Source organism: Oncorhynchus mykiss, chromosome 1 (assembly GCF_057628025.1).
Source record: "Oncorhynchus mykiss isolate SJ-2025 chromosome 1, ASM5762802v1, whole genome shotgun sequence".
NCBI classification, from domain to species: domain Eukaryota; kingdom Metazoa; phylum Chordata; class Actinopteri; order Salmoniformes; family Salmonidae; genus Oncorhynchus; species Oncorhynchus mykiss.
In genome coordinates this window covers 21,005,721-21,028,085 of record NC_143022.1, presented here as the reverse complement: position 1 = coordinate 21,028,085, position 22,365 = coordinate 21,005,721, and the positions used below count along the sequence as shown (strand labels likewise).

General features: G+C 42.8%; 1 protein-coding gene across 1 annotated transcript in view; it reads left to right on the top strand.

Moving 5' to 3' along the window:
* LOC110503352 (uncharacterized) overlaps positions 1-22,365 on the top strand; it is a 38,981-nt gene that overhangs the window by 6,387 nt on the left and 10,229 nt on the right. The window contains exon 2 of the mRNA XM_021581734.3: positions 21,793-22,060. Coding sequence (XP_021437409.1) covers positions 21,814-22,060 — 247 coding nt within the window. The 5' untranslated portion in view covers positions 21,793-21,813. The remainder of the gene's footprint in view (positions 1-21,792; positions 22,061-22,365) is intronic.

Sequence of the window (22,365 nt, the reverse complement as noted above, 5' to 3'; positions counted from 1 at the left end):
TAATGTCCCCATTGGCTTTTAGGACCACCACCGTCCCTGCACACCAATCAGTGGGACTCTCTATTTTAGACACAGACCCAATTTCTTCCATCCTTCCAAAGGGATAGGCACACAGCAGGGGGTATTAAGGGCATAGGGGACTGTATCCTCCTTCAGGTGGATTTTGTAGTCACCTTCTAGCCTTCCTAGGCCAGAAATCACTTTTGGGAATTTATTTTTGAAAACCTCCCCTGGGTCCTCCAGTTCACTCACTCTCTCAATGAGTTGCAATGCTTCAATTGCTGGCAGCCCCGGCAGCGGTCTGGCCAGAGAGTCAATGACGAATACAGGCTGGATTGCACTTCTCTTTTACTCTCCAGTTTACACACAATCTGCCCTACCACTGGTAATATCTTATTACTGGGCCTGTACAGTTTTTTGTTTGTAGCGAGCCATCTCTACTGTAGCTATACAGCCTATTGGGGATTGATGTCACTGCTACACCTGTGTCTGGTTTAAATGACTACAGTTTAATGTCGGAGTGCCAGCCAGCATCCCCCCCCTACTTCCCCCAGAATTAGCTGACCTACTGTAACTGCTGTTCCTACTCTGAGACCTCATGCATTTGCTTTGATTGACAGACCGATGTAAAGTGTCCTCTCTTGTGACATTTCCTGCATTACTCATCCTTTGCTAGGCAATCTTTCCAGCTGTGGAAAGGGGATTTCTCACATTTGCGACAAATGCTTGAACTGGCAACTGGGACTGTCTGTGATTGTTTTCTCCACATCTGTCTCTGTTCCCCTCAGTTGTTTTAGCACGGTATGAAAATGCATGTATTTCCTCCCTCTCTTCACTCTACATAGAGCTGCTACTGCACAGCATCGCCTGCTGTTTTTTTACTGTCTCACTCTGCCTAACCTGGTTTACAGCTTTGGACAAGGTAAGCTGTGAATCCAACTGTAACTGTTCAGAAACTGTTCACTAAATCAAATAAAAAAGTTATTTGTCACATGCAGATGTTATTGCAAATCTAGTGAAATGCTAATGCTTCTAGATCTGACAGTGCAGCAGTATCTAACAAGTAATATCTAACAATTCCACAACAAAACCTAATACACACAATCTAGTAAAGGACTGGGATTAAAATATATAAGTATAAAATATATGGATGAGCAGTGACAGAGCGGCTAAGATGCAATAGATAGCAAATAATTGTATTTATTTATTTTATTTCACCTTTATTTAACCAGGTAGGCTAGTTGAGAACAAGTTCTCATTTGCAACTGCGACTTGGCCAAGAAAAAGCATAGCAATTCCACACATACAACAACAGTTACACATGGAATTAAAAAAAACATAGTCAATAATACAGTAGAACAAAAGAAAACAAAAAGGTAAGGTAAGGTAGGTGAGGTAAGATAGGGGAGTTAAGGCAATAAATAGGCCATGGTGGCAAAGTAATTACAATATAGCATTTAAACACTGGAATGGTAGATCTGCAGAAGATTAATGTGCAAGTAGAGATAATAGGGTGCAAAGGAGCAAGATAAATAAATAAATATACTGTATGGGTATGAGGTAGGTAGATAGCCAATCTGTAAACATTCCATCTATGTACAGATGCAGTGATCTGTGAGCAGCTCTGACAGCTGGTGCTTAAAGCTAGTGAGGGAGACATGAGTCTCCAGCTTCAGGGATTTTTTCAGTTCGTTCCAGTCATTGGCAGCAGAGAACTGGAAGGAAAGAAGACCAAAGGAGGAATTGGCTTTGGGGGTGACCATATACCTGCTGGAGCGCGTGCAACGAGTGGGTGCTGCTATGGTGACAAGTGAGCTGAGATAAGGCAGGGCTTTACCTAGCAGAGACTTGTAGATAACCTGTACGAGATCGTAGATAGTAGAATAGATAGTGAAGGATACAGTATATACATATGAGATGATTCATGCGAGATATGTAAACATGATTAAAGTGACTAGTGTTCCATTTATTAAAGTGGCCAATGAAATCAAGTCTGTAGGTAGGCAGCCGCCTCTCTATGCTAGTGGTGGCTGTTTAATAATCTGATGGCCTCGAGATGTTTTTCAAACTCTCTGTCCCAGCTTTGATGCACCTATACTGACCTCGCCTTCTGGATGGTAGCGGGGTGAACAGGCAGTGGTTCGGGCGGTTATTATCCTTGATGATCCTTTTTGCCTTCCTGTGACATTGGGTGGTGTAGGTGTCCTGGAGGGCAGGTAGTTTGCCCCTGGTGATGTGTTGTGCAGACCACACCACCCTCTGGAGAGGTTTGCGTTTGTGGGCGATACAGTTGCCGTACCAGGCGGTGATACAGTCTGACAGGATGCGCTCAATTGTGCACCTGTAGAAGTTAGTGAGGGTTTCCATTGACAAGCCACATTTTTTCAGCCTCCTGAGGTTGAAGAGGCGCTGCTGTGCCTTCTTCACCACACGATCTGTGTGCATGGAACATTTTAGTTTGTCGGTGATATGTACACCGAGGAACTTTCCACCTTCTCCATTGCTGTCCCGTCAATGTAAATAGGTGTGAACAGGTAGTCCACGATCATCTCTTTTGTTTTGCTGACATTGAGTGAGAGGTTATTTTCCTGACTCCAGACTTCGTTCCAGTGTTGAGGATCAGCGGAGTGGAGATGTTGTTTCCTACCTTCACCACCTGGGAGTGGACCGTCAAGAAGTCCAGGACCCGGTTGTACAGGGCTGGGTCGAGACCCAGGGTCTCGAGCTTAATGATGAGTTTAGAGGGTACTATGGTGTTGAATGCCGAGCTGTAGTCAATGAACAGCATTCTTACACGGGTATTTCTGTTGTCCAGATGGGATAGGGCAGTGTGCAGTTTGATGGCGATTGCATTGTCTGTGGTAAGAAAAGTGGAGTAGGTCTAGGAGTTTGTCTAGAGGTGAGTGCTACGGGGCAATAGTAATTTAGTTCAGTTACCTTAGCTTTCTTGGAAAAAGGAACAATGGTTGCCATCTTAAAGCATGTTGGGACGGCAGACTGGGATAGGGTTTAATTGAATATGTCCTTAAACACACCAGCCAGCTGGTTTGCGCATGCTCTGAGGCTAGGGATGCCGTCTGGGCCGGCAGCCTTGCGAGGGTTAAGAGGTTTAAATGTTTTACTCATGTCGGCCACAGGGAAGGAGAGCCCATCAGTCTTCAAAGCGCACAAAGAAGCTGTTTAAATTGTCTGGGAGCATGACGTCAATATCTGCGACGGGGCTGGTTTTCTTTTTGTAATCCATGATTGTCTGTAGACCCTGCCACATATGTCTCGTGTTTGAGCCGTTGAATTGAGACTCCACTTTGTCTCTATACTGACGCTTTGCTTGTTTGATTGCTTTACGGAGGGAATAACTACACTGTTTGTATTCGGCCATGTTTCCAGTAGCCTTGCCATGATTAAATGCGGTGAAACGTGCTTTCAGTTTTGTGCGAAATTCCTTCACGTTTTTGTCATTATTAAAACCACTCTGACACCACGTAGTATTATCTAAAATAAGGAGGCACGACAAGGCCCTAGTGTCTGTATGTTTACTAGCCCAGTCTGCGCATGTATTCGGAAAGTATACAGACCCCTTGATTTTTTTCCACATTGTTACATTACAGCATTATTCTAACATGTATTAAATTGTTTTTACCCTCATCAAATCTACACACATTATCAAATTGATTACAAATCAAAAACTAAAATATCACATTTACATACTCAGTACTTTGTTGAAACACCTTTGGCAGCAATTACAGCCTTGAGTCTTCTTGGGTATCATGCTACAAGCATTCTTCTCTGCTGATCCTCTCAAGCTCTGTCAGTTTGGATGGGGAGCGTCGCTGCACAGCTATTTTCAGGTCTATCCAGAGAGGTTCAATTGGGTTCAAGTCCAAGCTCTGGCTGGGCCACTCAATGACATTCAGAGACTATCCCGAAGCCACTCCTGCATTGGGGTCTGTATGCTTTTTCGAATGCACTGTATAGGTACAGATACCCACAAGGGACATCCTAAAACACTTTCCATAGAAGGTTCTACATGGACCCCAAAAGGGTTCTACCTAAAACCTAAAGGGTTCTCCTATGTGGAGAGACAAAGAACCCTTTTGGAACCTTTTTTTCTACGAGTGTAGTGGGTCATTCAATGTCATTTCAGCAAGTCATGACACCCACCATCTCCGACTGCTCTGAAATTGTTTCTGTAGTTAGAAACGGGTAAGATTAGCATTCCTGCAACAATATTTTGTTGAAATATCATTTGATCTCTGAGAAATTAAGCTAATTGATTGCACCCAAATTGGACATTTTTTAAATGATAGGATTCATATAATATTCAATAAATATAGTACCTAACATCCTATTTGGACCAACACTTACATGAGTAAGACATGAGGGTTCCAAAGAAATTGTCAAAAGACACCCACGTATAACCCACACCCCACACAAATCCCAACCCAACAACTAGTATACAATACATTCTCTACCTTTGACAAGTAGTACAGCTCGGAGTATAGTTTCTTCATCCTATGTAATACATTCTCAGTGAATTTGCTATTATTTTCCCTCCTGTTCAGACAATTAGTCATAGAAGTTGTAGGTTTATGTCCCTTCCTACATTCTGATATTACCAGGTCCTGACCACTAGACGGTGATGTTCTTGCTATTATTTGTTAAAAAATGTAATCCCCCCCTCAACGTTAAAGGGATAGTTCAACCAAATTCCAAAATTATATATTGGTTTCCTTACCTTGTAGCAGTCTATGAACAAGGTATGACAGCAACCCATGCTTTGGTTTAGTTTACCTGGCCACTGTTTCAAATTCTAACTTTTTAGCATTGGTCTCACAAATCCAATGCAAGTCAATATTAGCATTCATATCCAAATCCTCTCAAGTAAAATAATTGAGTAATTCAAGCCATTTTGAGATGGTTTGAACATGAAGAGTGATTCACAGGAAAACTATCTGAGAACATCTATCACATTCACAACACTGGGCTTTATAGGTGTTTTGTCATTTGTAGCCTTTTGGTTGCTCATCATTGCTATTGTTCTTCATTTTTACATTTTGTCATTTCTATCTGCAACTTATGAAAGTCATTTTTGGACTCGAACAGTACCATTTTTGTAAGTATTACCACATGCACTATAAGCCCCTGCAACGTCCTAAAATTGCTAGATGCCATTTTATCTTAACAGGAACTGAACTGATAAAGTGTTATTGATATAACAATTTCCAACAATGGTATGCAGCAGTAACAGAGGTTTCTTCAAGTTGTTATCTAATATATACTAGACCACTCAGAGGCTCATTTATTTAGCTGGTGTCCATGCACATAACCCCAACCTGTAATCCCCACATGTTTCAAGCTGACTACCATCATTCCTGTTCCCAAAAACTCCAAGATATCCTGCCACAATGACTACCGCCCTGTAGTACTCACATCTGTAATAATGACGTTTTGAAACTCTGGTCAAGGCACACATCAACTGCATCATCCCAGACACCCTTGGCCCACTCCAATTTGCATATTGCACCAACAGATCCACAGACGACTTAATCTCAGTTGCAGTCCACACTGTCCGCTCCCACCAAGAAAAGAGGAATACCTATGTGAGGATGCTGTTCATCAACTACAGCTCAGCGTTCAACACCATAGTGCCCTCCAAGCACGTCACCAAGCTCGGGACCTTCTGACTGAACACCTCCCTCTGCAACGGGATCCTGGACTTCCTCACGGGCCGACCCCAGGTGGTAAGATTAGGCAACAACACATCCGCCACGCTGACCCTCAAAATGGGTTCTCCTCAGGGGTGTGTGCTTAGTCCCCTCCTGTACTCCTTATTGACCCACAACTGTGTGGCCACGCACAAAACCATAATTAAGTTTCCTGATGACATGACGGCGTTAGGCTTAATCACCAACGGTGGTGAGAAAGCCTATAGGGAGGATGTCAAAGACCTGTCAGTGTGATGCCAGGATAACAACCTCTCCCTTAACGTCAGCAAGACCAAGGAGCTGATTGTGGTCTACGGGGAACAGGGGTGGTTGTACACCCCATCCACATCGACGGACCACAGTGGAGAGGGTTTGAGAGCGTCGGTGTCCACATCATTGAGGACTTATCATGTTCCTCTCACACCAGCACAGCCATGAAGTAGGCATGGCAATGCCTCTTCTCCCTCAGGAAGCTGAAACAATTTGGCATGGCCCCTCAGATCCTTAGGAACTTTTACAGCTGCACCATCGAGCGCATCCTGACTTGTATGACCGTCTGGTATGGCAACTGCATGGGGGCGTCGGGTGTGCCGTGAGAGTTATTTAAGATTCTAATCAAAAGAGGTAGGATTTCAGACGCTTTGGAAAGATGGGCAGGGACGCCGCTGTCCTGACTTTAAAACTTCTTGGTGACGGGGCAGTATTTTCACGTCCGGATGAAATGCGTCCGGATTGATCACCTACCAACCAGTAAGAATTCCAGCTCTCACAGACCTGTTAGCCTCCTAGAAGCCTCCTGTTCTCCACTCATTACCTGTATTAATTGCACCTGTTTGAACTCGTTACCTGTATAAAAGACACCTGTCCACACACTCAATCAAACAAACAGACTCCAACCTCTCCACATTGGCCAAGACCAGAGAGCTGTGTAAGGACATCAGGGATACAATTGTAAACCTGCACAAGGCTGGGATGGGCTACAGGACAGTAGGCAAGCAGCTTGGTGAGAAGGCAACAACTGTTGGTGCAATTATTAGAAAATGGAAGAAGTTCAAGATGACGGTCAATCACCCTCGGTCTGAGGCTCCATGCAAGATCTCACCTCGTGGGGCATTAATGATCATGAGGAAGGTTAGGGATCAGCCCAGAACTACACGGCAGGACCTGGTCAATGACCTGAAGAGAGCTGGGACCACAGTCTCAAAGAAAACCATTAGTAACACACTTCGCCGTCATAGATTAAAATCCTGCAGCGCACGCAAGGTCCCCCTGCTCAAGCCAGCGCATGTCAAGGCCCGTCTGAAGTTTGCCAATGACCATCTGGATGATCCAGAGGAGGAATGGCAGAAGGTCATGTGGTCTGATGAGACAAAAATATAGCTTTTTGGTCTAAACTCCCCTCGCCGTGTTTGGAGGAAGAAGGATGAGTACAACCCCAAGAACACCATCCCAACCATGAAGCATGGAGGTGGAAACACCATTCTTTGGGGATGCTTTTCTGCAAAGGGGACAGGACGACTGCACAGTATGTATGTATCGCGAGATCTTGGCCAACAACCTCCTTCCCTCAGTAAGAGCATTGAAGATGGGTCGTGGCTGCATGACAACGACCCGAAACACACAGCCAGGGCAACTAAGGAGTGGCTCCGTAAGAAGCATCTCAAGGTCCTGGAGTGGCCTAGCCAGTCTCCAGACCTGAACCGAATAGAAAATCTTTGGAGGGAGCTGAAAGTCCGTATTGTCCAGCGACAGCCCCGAAACCTGAAAGATCTGGAGAAGGTCTGTATGGAGGAGTGAGCCAAAATCCCTGCTGCAGTGTGTGCAAACCTGGTCAAGAACTACAGGAAACGTATGATCTCCGTAATTGCAAACAAAGGTTTCTGTACCAAATATTAAGTTCTGCTTTTCTGATGTATCAAATACTTATGTCATGCAATAAAATGCAAATTAATTGCTTAAAAATCTTACAATGTGATTTTCTGGATTTTTGTTTTAGATTCCGTCTCTCACAGTTGAAGTGTACCTATGATAACAAATTACAGACCTCTACATACTTTGTAAGTAGGAAACACTGCCGATTTTGCAGGTTATCAAATACTTGTTCTCCCCACTGTGTACCTCAATACTCCAGTATCCCTGCACATTGTAAATTTGGTTCTGGCACTGACCCTGTATCTAGCTTCCTCTCTTATTTCTTATTTGTCTTGTTTTTTATTGAATTCTTATTTTGTAATTAGTTATACTTTTTGATATTGAATACTGCACTGCTGGGTAGGGTTTGCAAGTTAAGCATTTCACTGTACTTTTGCATGTGAAAAATAGACTTGAACATGAGTCACCCTACAAGACAGAGTTGACTTCTGGGATGAGGAATACCACCCTCGGGAGCCTACTGGTATTTCCCCTGACCTGCACCACGTTTAATGGGAGCTGTGGTCAATGCCCTCCATCTAGTCCTCTTTCAAAATGCCTCAAATCTCTAATATTGACAAAGTACCTTTACCCCTCTCTCTGGCTGAGACATCATGTGGTGAATGAATTGCATTAATAGTAGGCTACATAATGGAAACCAGTTATCCTTACCTATATCAAAGCTATGATGTGGTTATAACAGATTACCCCTCACTTCCATCCCCACACCTCCAGGTGGTGATTCCCTCCAGCCACGCTGGGTAAATTGCAGCCCACGTGATGGAAATAAACTGGGAGGCATTAGCAGTTGTAATCCAGGCCTGATCTTGGGAGCCATGCTCCGCTCTATATGCTGCTCCCCTGTTGCCCTGCCATTAGGCCTTGAAGACAACTGACCGTACAATAACATGAACTATTAAGAATTCAGCCCAAGCCTTCTCCTCTTCTTGGGAAGAGAAAATGTAGGTACCGAATCACTTTTCCTGCTGTGATGTTCTCGGTGTAGTGTGTCGAGTTTGAGTCTTTTTGGCTTGAGTTTCGCTTAGTTACAGAGGTGACCTTGCTCACCTTTGATCTAAATGATCGTGCTTCTGTAGAGGAGTGCAGCCATTGACATTACTGTAGCAATTGAACCTTGTGTGTCAAGTGATGGACTGCACCTGGGGTCCCCTTATGCATGCTTCTCCACCTCCTCCAAACATTTAACCCTGAAAGGACCAAAGCTTGTGGACATCACTGTACATGTACACTTGATTATCTTGTTGCACTTAGAATATTCCTACTCTTTAGAGGTTTTCTTATGATATTGCAATTGATCCATGGAATAGACCCTAGTAGTCAGCCCAAACATTATGCACCATTCACGGTGATCCACCTCAACATAATTCATCCCAATTTGTAAAGCACTAAACAGCAGATTGTGTGACAAAAGCTCAATGCTTATGTGTTTTATCTCTACCAAGAGCAAGGCATGTGCACATCGATGTCCTAGAATTCAAATATGGGGTAATCTTTATTCTGAATAGTTTTTTGTGTGAGACCTACTTTTGCTTTCATGTCATTGAATTGCAATACTTAAATGTACTGTATGTCAGGGACTTGCACTGCACATGAGCAGATCATTGTAGAGTTGAGTTGATGATGTAAGGTTGCATGTATGGACAACTCCCATAGTGATTGACTTCCCCTTCGTACACTTGTTTATTAGTTACTGAAAGACCCCACTTCATCACGTCTCCATGTATTTTTACTCAAGTGATTACAGCACGTAAATTACACAAACGGACACTATATGAGACAGACAGATGGGCTGAATTAGTCTCTATTGTTGTTGAGGCCTGTGAATGTCTGTAGAGGAAGAGTGGCCTTGGAACATTGTGGATCTGTACCAAATGTGAATCACCTACTTGACTATAGGAGCAAGAACAATTTGGTTTATTTTAGTTTGTTTGGAATTATTCTATAAATACTCATAAAGTTGATTGATTTTGTTTCCTTTGGGTTGGGAATAGAAATGTATAAAGCCTGACATTTAAAGTTACTTCCTTTGTGAATTGAATTGTCTCCTTGTGAGGGGACAGGGTGTAGTGTCCTTGGATACGTGGTCTATGAATAATAACCCTAGTTGTTTTCCTGTCTCACTGTAGTCTGCTCATTTGATATACAAAAGGTCGCCATGAGAAAAGAATGCCTTCTCCTTGATATCAGTGGAGTAGTTGATGAAGAACTCAGCTTAAAAAATACATTATAGAAGAATGCACTTTAAAAAATGAAATACGAGTGGCTCGACTAGCTGTTTCTCTCTCACACACACACACACACACACACACACACACTTTTTCTTGAGAGGATGGTCAGGGGGCCAGAACATAACTACAAATAATTAGTAGACTGCACATTTACCTCAAGAAGACTAAACATATCATATTTTAATAAAACATCATTTCAAACTTTGCTTACATTTGTATAAGATCACAAATATCTATCTATTGTGGGAATACTTTGGAACAGATTTCCAAAATTAAAATCACTTGGAGCTGAGGCTGCACTACTTTTGTGACAAAAAAATGTACCCCGCACTGCAGACGGCCATATCGATCCGCTAATACATGCAAGGCCGGCCTTCTCATTAAGCAGGATTAGGCAACCGCCTATAGTGGCAGACTGAAGAGGGTAGCATTTTCTGAGAAACTGACCAAGACTTACCTCCAACAACATAAAAATTCACAGAATTCTGTGCCAAAACAATGACAATTTCTCTCAGCCAGTGGCATATGGGCTTTTTAGGTGAGTGCTGATGCCGCCCTGTGATAAGCAGTGCCTACTTTCTCAAAGGCGGGCGCAAAATATTTAGCTTGTCCAATCCCAGCGCACCTCTCCAGGGTACTGTTGGAGAGCTCCATCGCTGCCACACTCCACCATCTTTCCGTCAAAATAACTATCTAACATAAATCATGTAGCAGATGTATGTGGCCTTTTTCTGTAGCCTACAGGCTGGAGATAAAATGTATAACAATGTAATGAGACAGACACTTTTTACATCATGCAGGTTTCTCCGATCAAATAGCCTGACCTAAATGGTGCCCAATCAAAATGAATGTGCTGACATCTTAACAGTAACATATCCTTAAAACAGGAGAAGTCAAAGTAAAATGGACAATATGGAATGGATGATGTCTGGACAACTGCTGTCCATAGTTTCACCCCGTGGGTTAAATCTAAAAAAAATAAATGTATTTAACCCTTATTTTCCCATGATCAGTGGGTTCAAGTTTGTTTCCATACATTTTTGAGGAGCTGATCATAGCGGAAAAAAAAAATACTTGTGCATTTCCCGACATGTAAACACATTGCAAATAGGCTCAGGATAACTCCTGATAACTCAGGATACAGTGCCTTGCGAAAGTATTCGGCCCCCTTGAACTTTGGGACCTTTTGCCACATTTCAGGCTTCAAACATAAAGATATAAAACTGTATTTTTTTGTGAAGAATCAACAACAAGTGGGACACAATCATGAAGTGGAACGACATTTATTGGATATTTCAAACTTTTTTAACAAATCAAAAACTGAAAAATTGGGCGTGCAAAATTATTCAGCCCCTTTACTTTCAGTGCAGCAAACTCTCTCCAGAAGTTCAGGGAGGATCTCTGAATGATCCAATGTTGACCTAAAGGACTAATGATGATAAATACAATCCACCTGTGTGTAATCAAGTCTCCGTATAAATGCACCTGCACTGTGATAGTCTCAGAGGTCCGTTAAAAGCGCAGAGAGCATCATGAAGAACAAGGAACACACCAGGCAGGTCCGAGATACTGTTGTGAAGAAGTTTAAAGCCGGATTTGGATACAAAAAGATTTCCCAAGCTTTAAACATCCCAAGGAGCACTGTGCAAGCGATAATATTGAAATGGAAGGAGTATCAGACCACTGCAAATCTACCAAGACCTGGCCGTCCCTCTAAACTTTCAGCTCATACAAGGAGAAGACTGATCAGAGATGCAGCCAAGAGGCCCATGATCACTCTGGATGAACTGCAGAGATCTACAGCTGAGGTGGGAGACTCTGTCCATAGGACAACAATCAGTCGTATATTGCACAAATCTGGCCTTTAAGGAAGAGTGGCAAGAAGAAAGCCATTTCTTAAAGATATCCATAAAAAGTGTTGTTTAAAGTTTGCCACAAGCCACCTGGGAGACACACCAAACATGTGGAAGAAGGTGCTCTGGTCAGATGAAACCAAAATTGAACTTTTTGGCAACAATGCAAAACGTTATGTTTGGCATAAAAGCAACACAGCTGAACACACCATCCCCACTGTCAAACATGGTGGTGGCAGCATCATGGTTTGGGCCTGCTTTTCTTCAGCAGGGACAGGAAAGATGGTTAAAATTGATGGGAAGATGGATGGAGCCAAATACAGGACCATTCTGGAAGAAAACCTGATGGAGTCTGCAAAAGACCTGAGACTGGGACGGAGATTTGTCTTCCAACAAGACAATGATCCAAAACATAAAGCAAAATCTACAATGGAATGGTTCAAAAATAAACATATCCAGGTGTTAGAATGGCCAAGTCAAAGTCCAGACCTGAATCCAATCGAGAATCTGTGGAAAGAACTGAAAACTGCTGTTCACAAATGCTCTCCATCCAACCTCACTGAGCTCGAGCTGTTTTGCAAGGAGGAATGGGAAAAAAATTCAGTCTCTCGATGTGCAAAACTGATAGAGACATACCCCAAGCGACTTACAGCTGTAATCGCAGCAAAAGGTGGCGCTACAAAGTATTAACTTAAGGGGGCTGAATAATTTTGCACGCCCAATTTTTCAGTTTTTGATTTGTTAAAAAAGTTTGAAACATCCAATAAATGTCGTTCCACCTCATGATTGTGTCCCACTTGTTGCTGATTCTTCACAAAAAAATACAGTTTTATATCTTTATGTTTGAAGCCTGAAATGTGGCAAAAGGTCGCAAAGTTCAAGGGGGCCGAATACTTTCGCAAGGCACTGTACACCTGGGATAATAAGCGACACCTGAAGGGGGTCGAGACAATCACAAGGACAGGTGAACCAGATCAGGGTGTGACAGTGAGCTTGTCTTTCTGTGCAATAAATACATTTTCCAAACAGACTCTGGGACAGTTGTGGGAGGATGGATCACAAATGATTACAACCACTCTACACCAAAACATTTTTTTAAAGCAATGAGGCTGATGCAACAGATAAGAACATTTAGCTTAACATGTTGATAAACTATTAGGCTATTTATTCACATTACAAGTGCATCAATGCTATATTCTATAAGCGTGAATGTTCCAAAATGCAATTAGCAGGAAAACACTTCTCCAAAGCTCACTGCATGGGTTGTTAATATGACTAGGATGGTGTCTTTGGCTGCTAGACAACGAAAGAAAGTTGAGAACATGAGAAAATTAGCATACTGGTTTCAATGGCATATGAGGAAGTGTTTATAAAATAATCCCCTTAAATTGCTTATGGTCAGAACATGGTAAGACATTACGTAAATAGTTTCAAAACATTCAATGCCTCCGCTCAGATTGCAAGGTGGGTGATGTTGTCCCCCCACACCAGAAGCGATCAGGACATGCAGATTGAAATATCAAAACGAACTCTGAACCAACTATATTCATTTGGGGACAGTTCAAAAAGCATTACACTTTTATGGCAATTTAGCTAGCTAGCTTGTCCTGGGATATAAACATTGGGTTGTTATTTTACCTGAAATGCACATGTTTCTCTACTCTGACAATTAATACACAGATAAAAGGGTAAATGTTTGTTTTCTAGTAATGTCTCCTACTTTAGGCTTCTTCCTCTTCTTCGGACTTTATTTGGCGGTTGGCAACCAACTTTACGGTCCATTACCACTTCCGACTGTACTGGAGTGTGGAGCTCAGTTCAACTTTCAATCATCGATGTGGGTATATGCTCCTAAAAACCAATGAGGAATTGGCACATGGGTATATGCTCGTAAAAACCAATGAGGAGATCAGAGAGGCAGGACTTGCAACGTGTTGAGCGTCACAAATAGAACCAAGTTCTGTTTTAACACCTGGCTACGCAGATGCTCGTGAGCAGTGTGGGTGCAATGATGGAATAACATGTATGTGTACATTTATTTTGCGACGCACACATGCTGACCAAACCGCATGGGTGCGCCATTGCGCACAAATTGATTTTGTTCACCCACACCAGACACGATCAGGAGACACGACATGCAGGTAGAAATATCAAAACAAACTCTGAACCAATTATATTAATTTGGGGACAGGTCAAAAATAATTAAACATTTATGACAATTAGCTAGCTAGCTTTCTGTTGCTAGCTAATTTGTCCTGGTATATAAACTTTGGGTTGTTATTTTACCTGAAATGCACAAGGTCCTCTACAATTAATCCATAGATAAAACGGTCAACCGAATTCCTTTCTCATCGTCTCTCCTCCTTCTTTCAGGCTTCTTTTTCTTCTTTGGACTTTATATGGCAGTTGGCAACGACAAAGATGAACTGAGTGTGGATCTCAGTTAATTTTTTAATCACCCACGTAGGTATATGCTCCTAAAAACAAATTAGGAGTTGGCACATGGGTATATGCTCCTAAAAAAACCAATGAGGAGATAGGAGAAGCAGGACTTGCAGTGCGCTGAGTGCCACAAATAGAACCAACTTCTATTTTAGTGCCTGGACATGCAGAACCTCGTAGGCGCGCGCAATGTTTAAATAACATGTATGTGTATATTTACTTCGCAACGCTCACGCACGCGACGTGAGCAATGTTGTCAGCATGTCAGGCTAAAGCACAAATCAAACAAAATGGGGTGTAACGCATGTGAACGACCGTGTACATGCTGGATTTAGAATGCATGGTAGTGAATGACATAAAACAGACGGGCTGCAAGCTTCAATGCAGTAAAAAGCATCAGGCACTTCAAATTAGAAGAAGACACATTCAGTGTCTCAGATTTAGGCAAGTACACCATTAGCTCTCTTCCTAACTACTAGCACCACTCAGAATAGCTGACACCACTGCACTTATGCTGCACAAAAGCTGATGTGATTCAGTATCTGGATTTATACCCTTTCTCCCACTGAGACCTGTAGGTCATGTCCAATATGGAGGTTATGACTCTATTGTGCCGTTATAACAGAGGATATGACTAGTTTAGCCCGGGTACCAGTCTTTTTAGCTAACATTCCACTCCTGGCCACTCCTTGCTATTGCCAAAGTCAAGGCAATGGCAAATTGACATTTGTCAATGACAGGGAGTGGCAAGTGGAATGTTAGCTAAAGAGACTGGTACTCTGGCTATGATGTCTAGCTAGCTTTACCACACCATTTCCTGTGTGTCAGTGCTGTACAGAGACACAAAACCATGAGCAACTTCAAAAGAAAGCTGTGGCTATAATGTAATGTAATAACAAAATAATACCATCTCAATGAATCACGTTTCTACTGGAAATTGACATGCCTACTGCTCAAATAGGGAGATCAGACCATGGCATTGTGAATATAGTAGGCCTACAATATAATAGTGTGGTATGGATGAAAATGAATAGGAACACGTTATGTTGTTTGAATGCCTGTTTTCTATGAGCGCACACCTTTCCCTATGTGCCAGTTACAATGCATGCAGCATTGCCAAGTGCTTTACATATTAGTGAGTAATCCTTTAGAGCGTGCTGTGTAAGTCCTCAGGAGATGATCTATGGGACTGTTAGTATCTGACTACCAAAAAAACACTCCAAAACAGGATGCTTCTATTTACAAGACAGTAAACCATTAAATCAAATCAAATATTATTTGTCACATACACATGGTTAGCAGATGTTAATGCGAGTGTAGCGAAATGCTTGTGCTTCTAGTTCTGGCCATGCAGTAATATCTAACAAGTAATCTAACCTAACAATTTCACAACAACTACCTTATACACACAAGTGTAAAGGAATGAATAAGAATATGTACATAAAAATATGAGTGACTGATGGCCGAATGGCATAGGCAAGATGCAGTAGATGGTATAGAGTACAGTCTATACATATGAGATGAGTAATGTAGGGTATGTAAACATTATATAAAGTGGCATTGTTTAAAGTGGCGAGTGATACATTTCTTACGTCCATTTTTCCATTATTAAAGTGGCTGGAGTTGAGTGAGTATGTTGGCAGCAGCCACTCAATGTTAGCGATGGCTGTTTAACAGTCTGATGGCCTTGAGATAGAAGCTGTTTTTCAGTCTCTCGGTCCCCGCTTTGATGCACCTGTACCGACCTCGCCTTCTGGATGATAGCGGGGTGAACAGGCAGTGATTCGGGTGGTTGTTGTCCTTGATGATCTTTTTGGCCTTCCTGTGACATTGGGTAGAGTAGGTGTCCTGGAGGGCAGGTAGTCTTACGGTTGTGGGTGGAGCAGTTGCCGTGCCAGGCGGTGATATAGCCCGACAGGATGCTCTCGATTGTGCATCTGTAAAAGTTTGTATGTTTTTGGTGACAAGCCAAATTTCTTCAGCCTCCTGAGGTCTAAGAGGCGCTGCTGCGTCTTCTTCACCACGCTTTCTATGTGGGTGGACCATTTCAGTTTGTCTGTAATGTGTACGCCCAGGAACTTAACTTTCCACCCTCTCCACTACTGGCCCGTCGATGTGGATAGGGAGCTGCTCCCTCTGCTGTTTCCTGAAGTCCACGATCATCTCCTTTGTTTTGTTGACATTGAGTGTGAGGTTATTGTCCTGACACCACACTCCGAGTGCCCTCACCTCCTCCCTGTAGGCCGTCTCGTCGTTGTTGGTAATCAAGCCTACCACTGTAGTGTCATCTGCAAACTTGATGATTGAGTTGGAGGCGTGCATGGCCACACAGTCATGGGTGAACAGGGAGTACAGGAGAGGGCTGAGAAGGGACCCGTGTGGGGCCCCAGTGTTGAGGATCAGCGTGGTGGAGATGTTGTTACATACCCTCACCACCTGGGGGCGGCCCGTCAGGAAGTCCAGCGGCCAGTTGCACAGGGCAGGGTCGAGACCGGGTCCCGAGCTTAATGACAAGTTTGGAGGGTACTATGGTGTTAAATGCTGAGCTGTAGTCAATGAACAGCATTCTTACATAGGTATTCCTCTTGTCCAGATGGGTTAGGGCAGTGTGCAGTGTGATTGCGTCGTCTGTGGACCTATTGGGGCGGTAAGAAAATTGGAGTGGGTCTAGGGTGTCAGGTACGGTGAAAGGGACATGGTCCTTGACTAGTCTCTCAAAGCACTTCATGATGACGGAAGTGAGTGCAGGAACAATGGTGGCCCTCTTGAAGCAAGTGGGAACAGCAGACTGGGATAGGGATTAATTTAATACTTCCGTAAACACACCAGCCAGCTGGTCTGCGCATGCTCTGAGGACGCAGCTGGGGATGCCGTCTGGGCCTGCAGCCTTGTGAGGGTTAACACGTTTAAATGTTTTACTCACGTTGGCTGCAGTGAAGGAGAGCCCGCAGGTTTTGGTAGCGGGCCGTGTCAGTGGCCTGTATTGTCCTCAAAGCGAGCAACGAAGTTGTTTAGTTTGTCTGGGAGCAAGACGTCGTGGCCCGCGACGGGGCTGGTTTTTCTTTTGTAGTCCGGGATTGACTGTAGACCCTACCACATACCTCTCGTGTCTGAGCCGTTGAATTGCGACTCTACTTTGTCTCTATACTGACGCTTAGCTTATTTGATTGTGTAACGGGGTGCGTAATTGGTGGCAGAGAAGTCAGGCGCAGGAGAGCAGAACTGGGTAATAAGCAGATATTTATTAAGCAAAACCAAGGCATCCAGAACAACAAGGCACAAAAAAATAGGCACAAAAATAGGCACAAAAATAACCCGTTGTGCGCTCATGGCGAACATGCACAGCACTACAATAAACAGTCTCACACAAAGACATGGGGGGAACAGAGGGTTAAATACACAACAAGTAAATAAGGGAATTGAAACCAGGTGAGTGGAAAAACAAGACAAAACAAATGGAAAATTAAAAGTGGCTCAACGATGGCTAGAAGACCAGCGACACCGAGTGCCGCCCAAACAAGGAGAGGACCCGATTTCGGAGGAAGTCATGACAGATTGCCTTGTGGAGGGAACAGCTACACTGTTTGTATTCGGTCATGTTTCCGTTCACCTTGCCCTGATTAAAAGCAGTGGTTTGCGCTTTCAGTTCTGCGCGAATGCTGCCATCAATCCACGGTTTCTGGTTGGGGAATGTTTTAATAGTGACTTTAGTGACTATTAGTGACTTTTCAAAGACGTTTGTCGATGCCAGTTGATAGTGTCTCTGAGTAAAAGGCAAACAACCGGTGAGTATTGCCAGAAACTGTAAAGCAGATCTTTTTACTTCCAACCATGTTTTCCCTCCTAGTCGGCCACTCTACAGAGAGGGACAGAAACACAGGCTCTAATGAAGGCCCTACAGTGGCCAACACACTCACCCCCAGTCTGGCAAAGCACTTTGACAGAGCTGATCTGGATATGTCCTCAGCCACTGTCAGTTTACCATTTCCTGATCTGGAGAAATGTTTTGCGCCCCACCATCTTCCCCGCCCCGCACAAACAAAAACAGATTTCAAACATGGGAGGGATCTGAATCAACTGATACTGTTAATGGTAAAGTGTGGGAATGAACGTGGAAAGTAAAATGTGGTACAATAACATACATGTATTTGCATGGGAAAACAATTACAAATACCGGTGCGTGAGCAGACAAACATAAAGTAGTGAAAAGGTCAAGGGTCTTTGGTGTCTGGAACAGGATTGTTCTGCTTAGCTTCACGTCTACTGTCCACAAGAGGAGGCTGGTGGGAACTATAGGAAGACGGGCTCATTGTAATGGCTGGAATGGAATAAATGGAACAGTACCAAACACATGAATATGGAAACCGCATGTTTGACTCAATTCCATTTATTCTATTCCAGTCATTACAATGAACCCATCCTTTTACAGCTCCTCCCACCAGCCTCCTCTGCTGTCCACACTGACAATTAGATAGAGTCCAAGTCCAGGTATGAAAATTAGTGCTGAGATTCATGGCCATGTGATTAGCAGTAGGCCTATAGTGAAATATATGCCTTGCTGAACAGTAGTGGTGTTTTCAAATGCTTTCTGTTGTGCACATATTGGCTTATGTTATTTGGCTAAAGCCGAACAGGTTATAATTCAAGACAGACACATCACAGTATGGTGGCATGCAACACAACACCAAACACTTAAAGGCCCAATGCAGCCGTTTTTATCTCAATATCAAATCATTAATTGGTAACAATTAATTATGTTACTGTGATTGTTTTCAATTAATGCTGCAATATGTAACTTTTTGGGCAACCCGACCAAATTCGCATAGAAATGCGAGTTATAGATATGTAATTCTCAATGAAAATAAGTCTCAGAAGTGGTAGATCTGTTCTATGTGCGTTAATTCTATGCGTCCCGTTTTTAAGTTTAGTTTTTGCGTATTTTACTTTTGGTTCTGTACACTAGCTACAAACTTCTGAAAATGCAATTGTTTTGATTATTGAAAATATATTTCATAGAGGTTAGATGGTACAATGACACTACACCAGGGGTGTCAAACTCATTCCATGGGCCTAGTGTCTGCTGGTTTTAGTTTTTTCCTCTCAATTAAGACCTAGACAACGAGGTGAGAGTTCCTTACTAATCAGTGACCTTAATTCATTAATCAAGAACAAGCAAGGAGCGAAAACCCGCAGACGCTCGACCCTCAGTGGAATGAGTTTGACATGTGCTCTACACCAATGGAGGCTGCTGAGGGGAGGATGGATCATAATAATGTCTGGAATGAATTGTAATGGCTGGAATGGAGTGAATGGAATGGTATCAAACATATGAAAGCCACATGTTTGATACCATTCCATCCACTCCATTCCAGTCATTACTATGAGCCATCCTTCTTTCAGCATCCTCTACTGCTGTACACATACATTGCTTGTTTTGTGACATAAACTGAAATAAGGAAAACTATTCACATTTTAGGTTTGGAATTCTCTTCCTTATTAGTCTATTAACTGTGATGTCACCAGGCCGGCCAAAAGTCCAACCCCCCTGAAACAGGCAGACATTTCTAGAGGTCTTTTCAAACCGATCATACACTGAAAGGGCATTATCATAATTTTTTTTACAATTTCTCAGTATTATTCCAGCATCATAGTGTAGAAATATACTGTCGCCTCTTCACTGTTGACGTTAAGACTGGTGTTTTGCAGATACTATTTAATGAAGCTGTCAGTTGAGGACATGTGAGGCATCTGTTTCTCAAACAAGACACTCTAATGTACTTGTCCTCTTGCTCAGTTGTGCACCGGAACCTCCCACTCCTCTTTCTACTCTGGTTAGAGCCAGTTTGCGCTGTTCTGTGAAGGGAGTAGTACAGTGTTTTACGAGATTTTCCGTTTCTTGGCAATGTATCGCATGGAATAGCCTTCATTTCTCAGAACAGGAATAGACTGACGAGTTTCAGAAGAAAGATCTTTGTTCCTGGTTTTGAGCCTGTAATCGAACCCACAAATGCTGATGCTCTAGATACTCAACTAGTCTAAAGAAGGCCAGTTGTATTGCTTCATTAATCAGCACAACTGTTTTCAGCTGTGCTAACATCATTGCAAAAAAAAATATATCATGATCAGTCAGTCTTTTAAAATGATCAACTTAGCTAACACATCGTGCCATTGGATCACAGGAGTGAAGGTTGCTGATAATGGTCCTCTGTACGCCTATGTAGATATTCCATAAGAAATCAGCCTTTTCTAGCTACAATAGTCATTTACAATATTAACAATGTCTACACTGCATTTCGAATCATTTTGATGTTATTTTAATAGACAAAAATGTTGATTTTCTTTCAGAAACAAGAACAAGTGACCCCAAACTTTTGAACGGTAGTGTTTATAAAACACAGGAAAATCATGTTTTTGACTGCACTGGGCCTTTAAAAGAGACTTCAGAAACAATATGTCAGAACATAATAAGTAATATGGTGAGAGTCCACAGTAGGCTGCTGAGGGGAGAACTGCTCATAACAATGGAGCAAATGGAATGGCATCAAATAACTGGAAACCATGTGTTTTTACACCATTCTGCTCCAGTCATTACTACGAGCCTGTTATCCCCACCTCCTGTGGGTGAGACAGTATTGATTACACACAGAAGCATCACTGAGAGATCCCACAACAATGGGAGCCTAAATCAAGCTGTGAAGCCGATAAAACACTATAAGTAATAAAACAGAGTCTCTTGCTGCATAGTTCAGTTTAAACCATTACTATGTAGTCAATCCCTCGAGCAAAGCAAACTAGAAGATTGTGGAAAATTATTATCGCTCAGATCTTTTAAGGAACAATTTCAAGATAGTTTCAAGATGACAGATTTTAGGTGTTTCTTGTGACTCTCAACGCTGCGCGATGAGTATCTTCTGTAAACTAAAGCATGGCAGGCTTACGTGAGAACCACTGTAAATTCAAAGCTGTCTCTTCAAACACAGACATACCTGACAAGTCTCTGTACTGCAAATGGGAGACTACAACTGGAACGAGATCAATCTTGTGGTGGAATGAGAGACCTCTGATGGCTACCATGCAAGTAATTGACTTTTCATCTGGGGCTTGACACTATGCCAGAGGAGAATCCCATCCATGCTCACAATAAGGGCAAGCTCTGTGAGGGAGTTTACACAAGCTGTACGCTGACTGCTATTCTCTGCTCACTTTTGATATACTGAAACATAAAAACAATAAATAAATGCGTTCAGAGACTTCATGCATGGGTTGCCGGAATTGAGTAACACAGGTGTGTTGACATAGAGTATCTAGGCAAATCCACACTTAGCACATCTGACAATCCACACCTGTGAAACAGTCATTGCAGAATGGCCTGAGCAGAGGGACAAAGTATTTTGTTGATGGTAATAACACTTGTGATAACATTTTGAGAATGAGATCTGTTGAAATGGAGGCGCCTGTGCCATCAAGAGACCATTCCCACTGTACATGTGTGATACTATGGAACTAAGCAGCTGTATTTGCCATTTATTGCATGAAGTATTTGTCCCGTCACTCCTGTGCTTTCATCATTGTGGGTGTTCCAGTAAAAACAGTCCCCCCTAACCTCTTCCCTTGTGTTTCCTTGTCTTTCAGAGTGTCAATGCTCATTCTAAGATGAAGTTATGGAAGTGTGCCACCATCGCCTTGACTCTTTGTGGTACAGCACTGTCCTTCTTCCTCACTAGAATCATGGTTCCCACGCCGCCGCATCACTTCCTCTCCTGGGACTGGTCTTCACCGCGGACATCAGACTCCGCCTCCACCTCCACCTCCTCCTCCTCCTCCAACTCTTCTTCCTCCCTGATCGGACCTCATCGCAAAGCGCGGTCGACAGATGGCATCAGCAACATTTTGACAGAATGTAAGCAAAACCATTATCTTCAGTCACCAACCATTCTGGTCCAGATGTTCTGATTGGTTTAGATGTTCTGATTGAACCTTGCTAAAGCTCTGATGTGATTGCATATTTCAATGGTCACTAAAGAAAACGTTATGGTGGAGAGCGGTCAGGGGAATGTACACTTTTTATGTGCACTTTTTCATGTGTTAAAATGTGTCAACAGTAAATTGGATAATTATCAACCAGTCTTTGTTTGGGGGCCATTATTAGTTTACCTGTACAGATAAAGCTAATTAACTACATCATCTCCATGACCATGGACCACA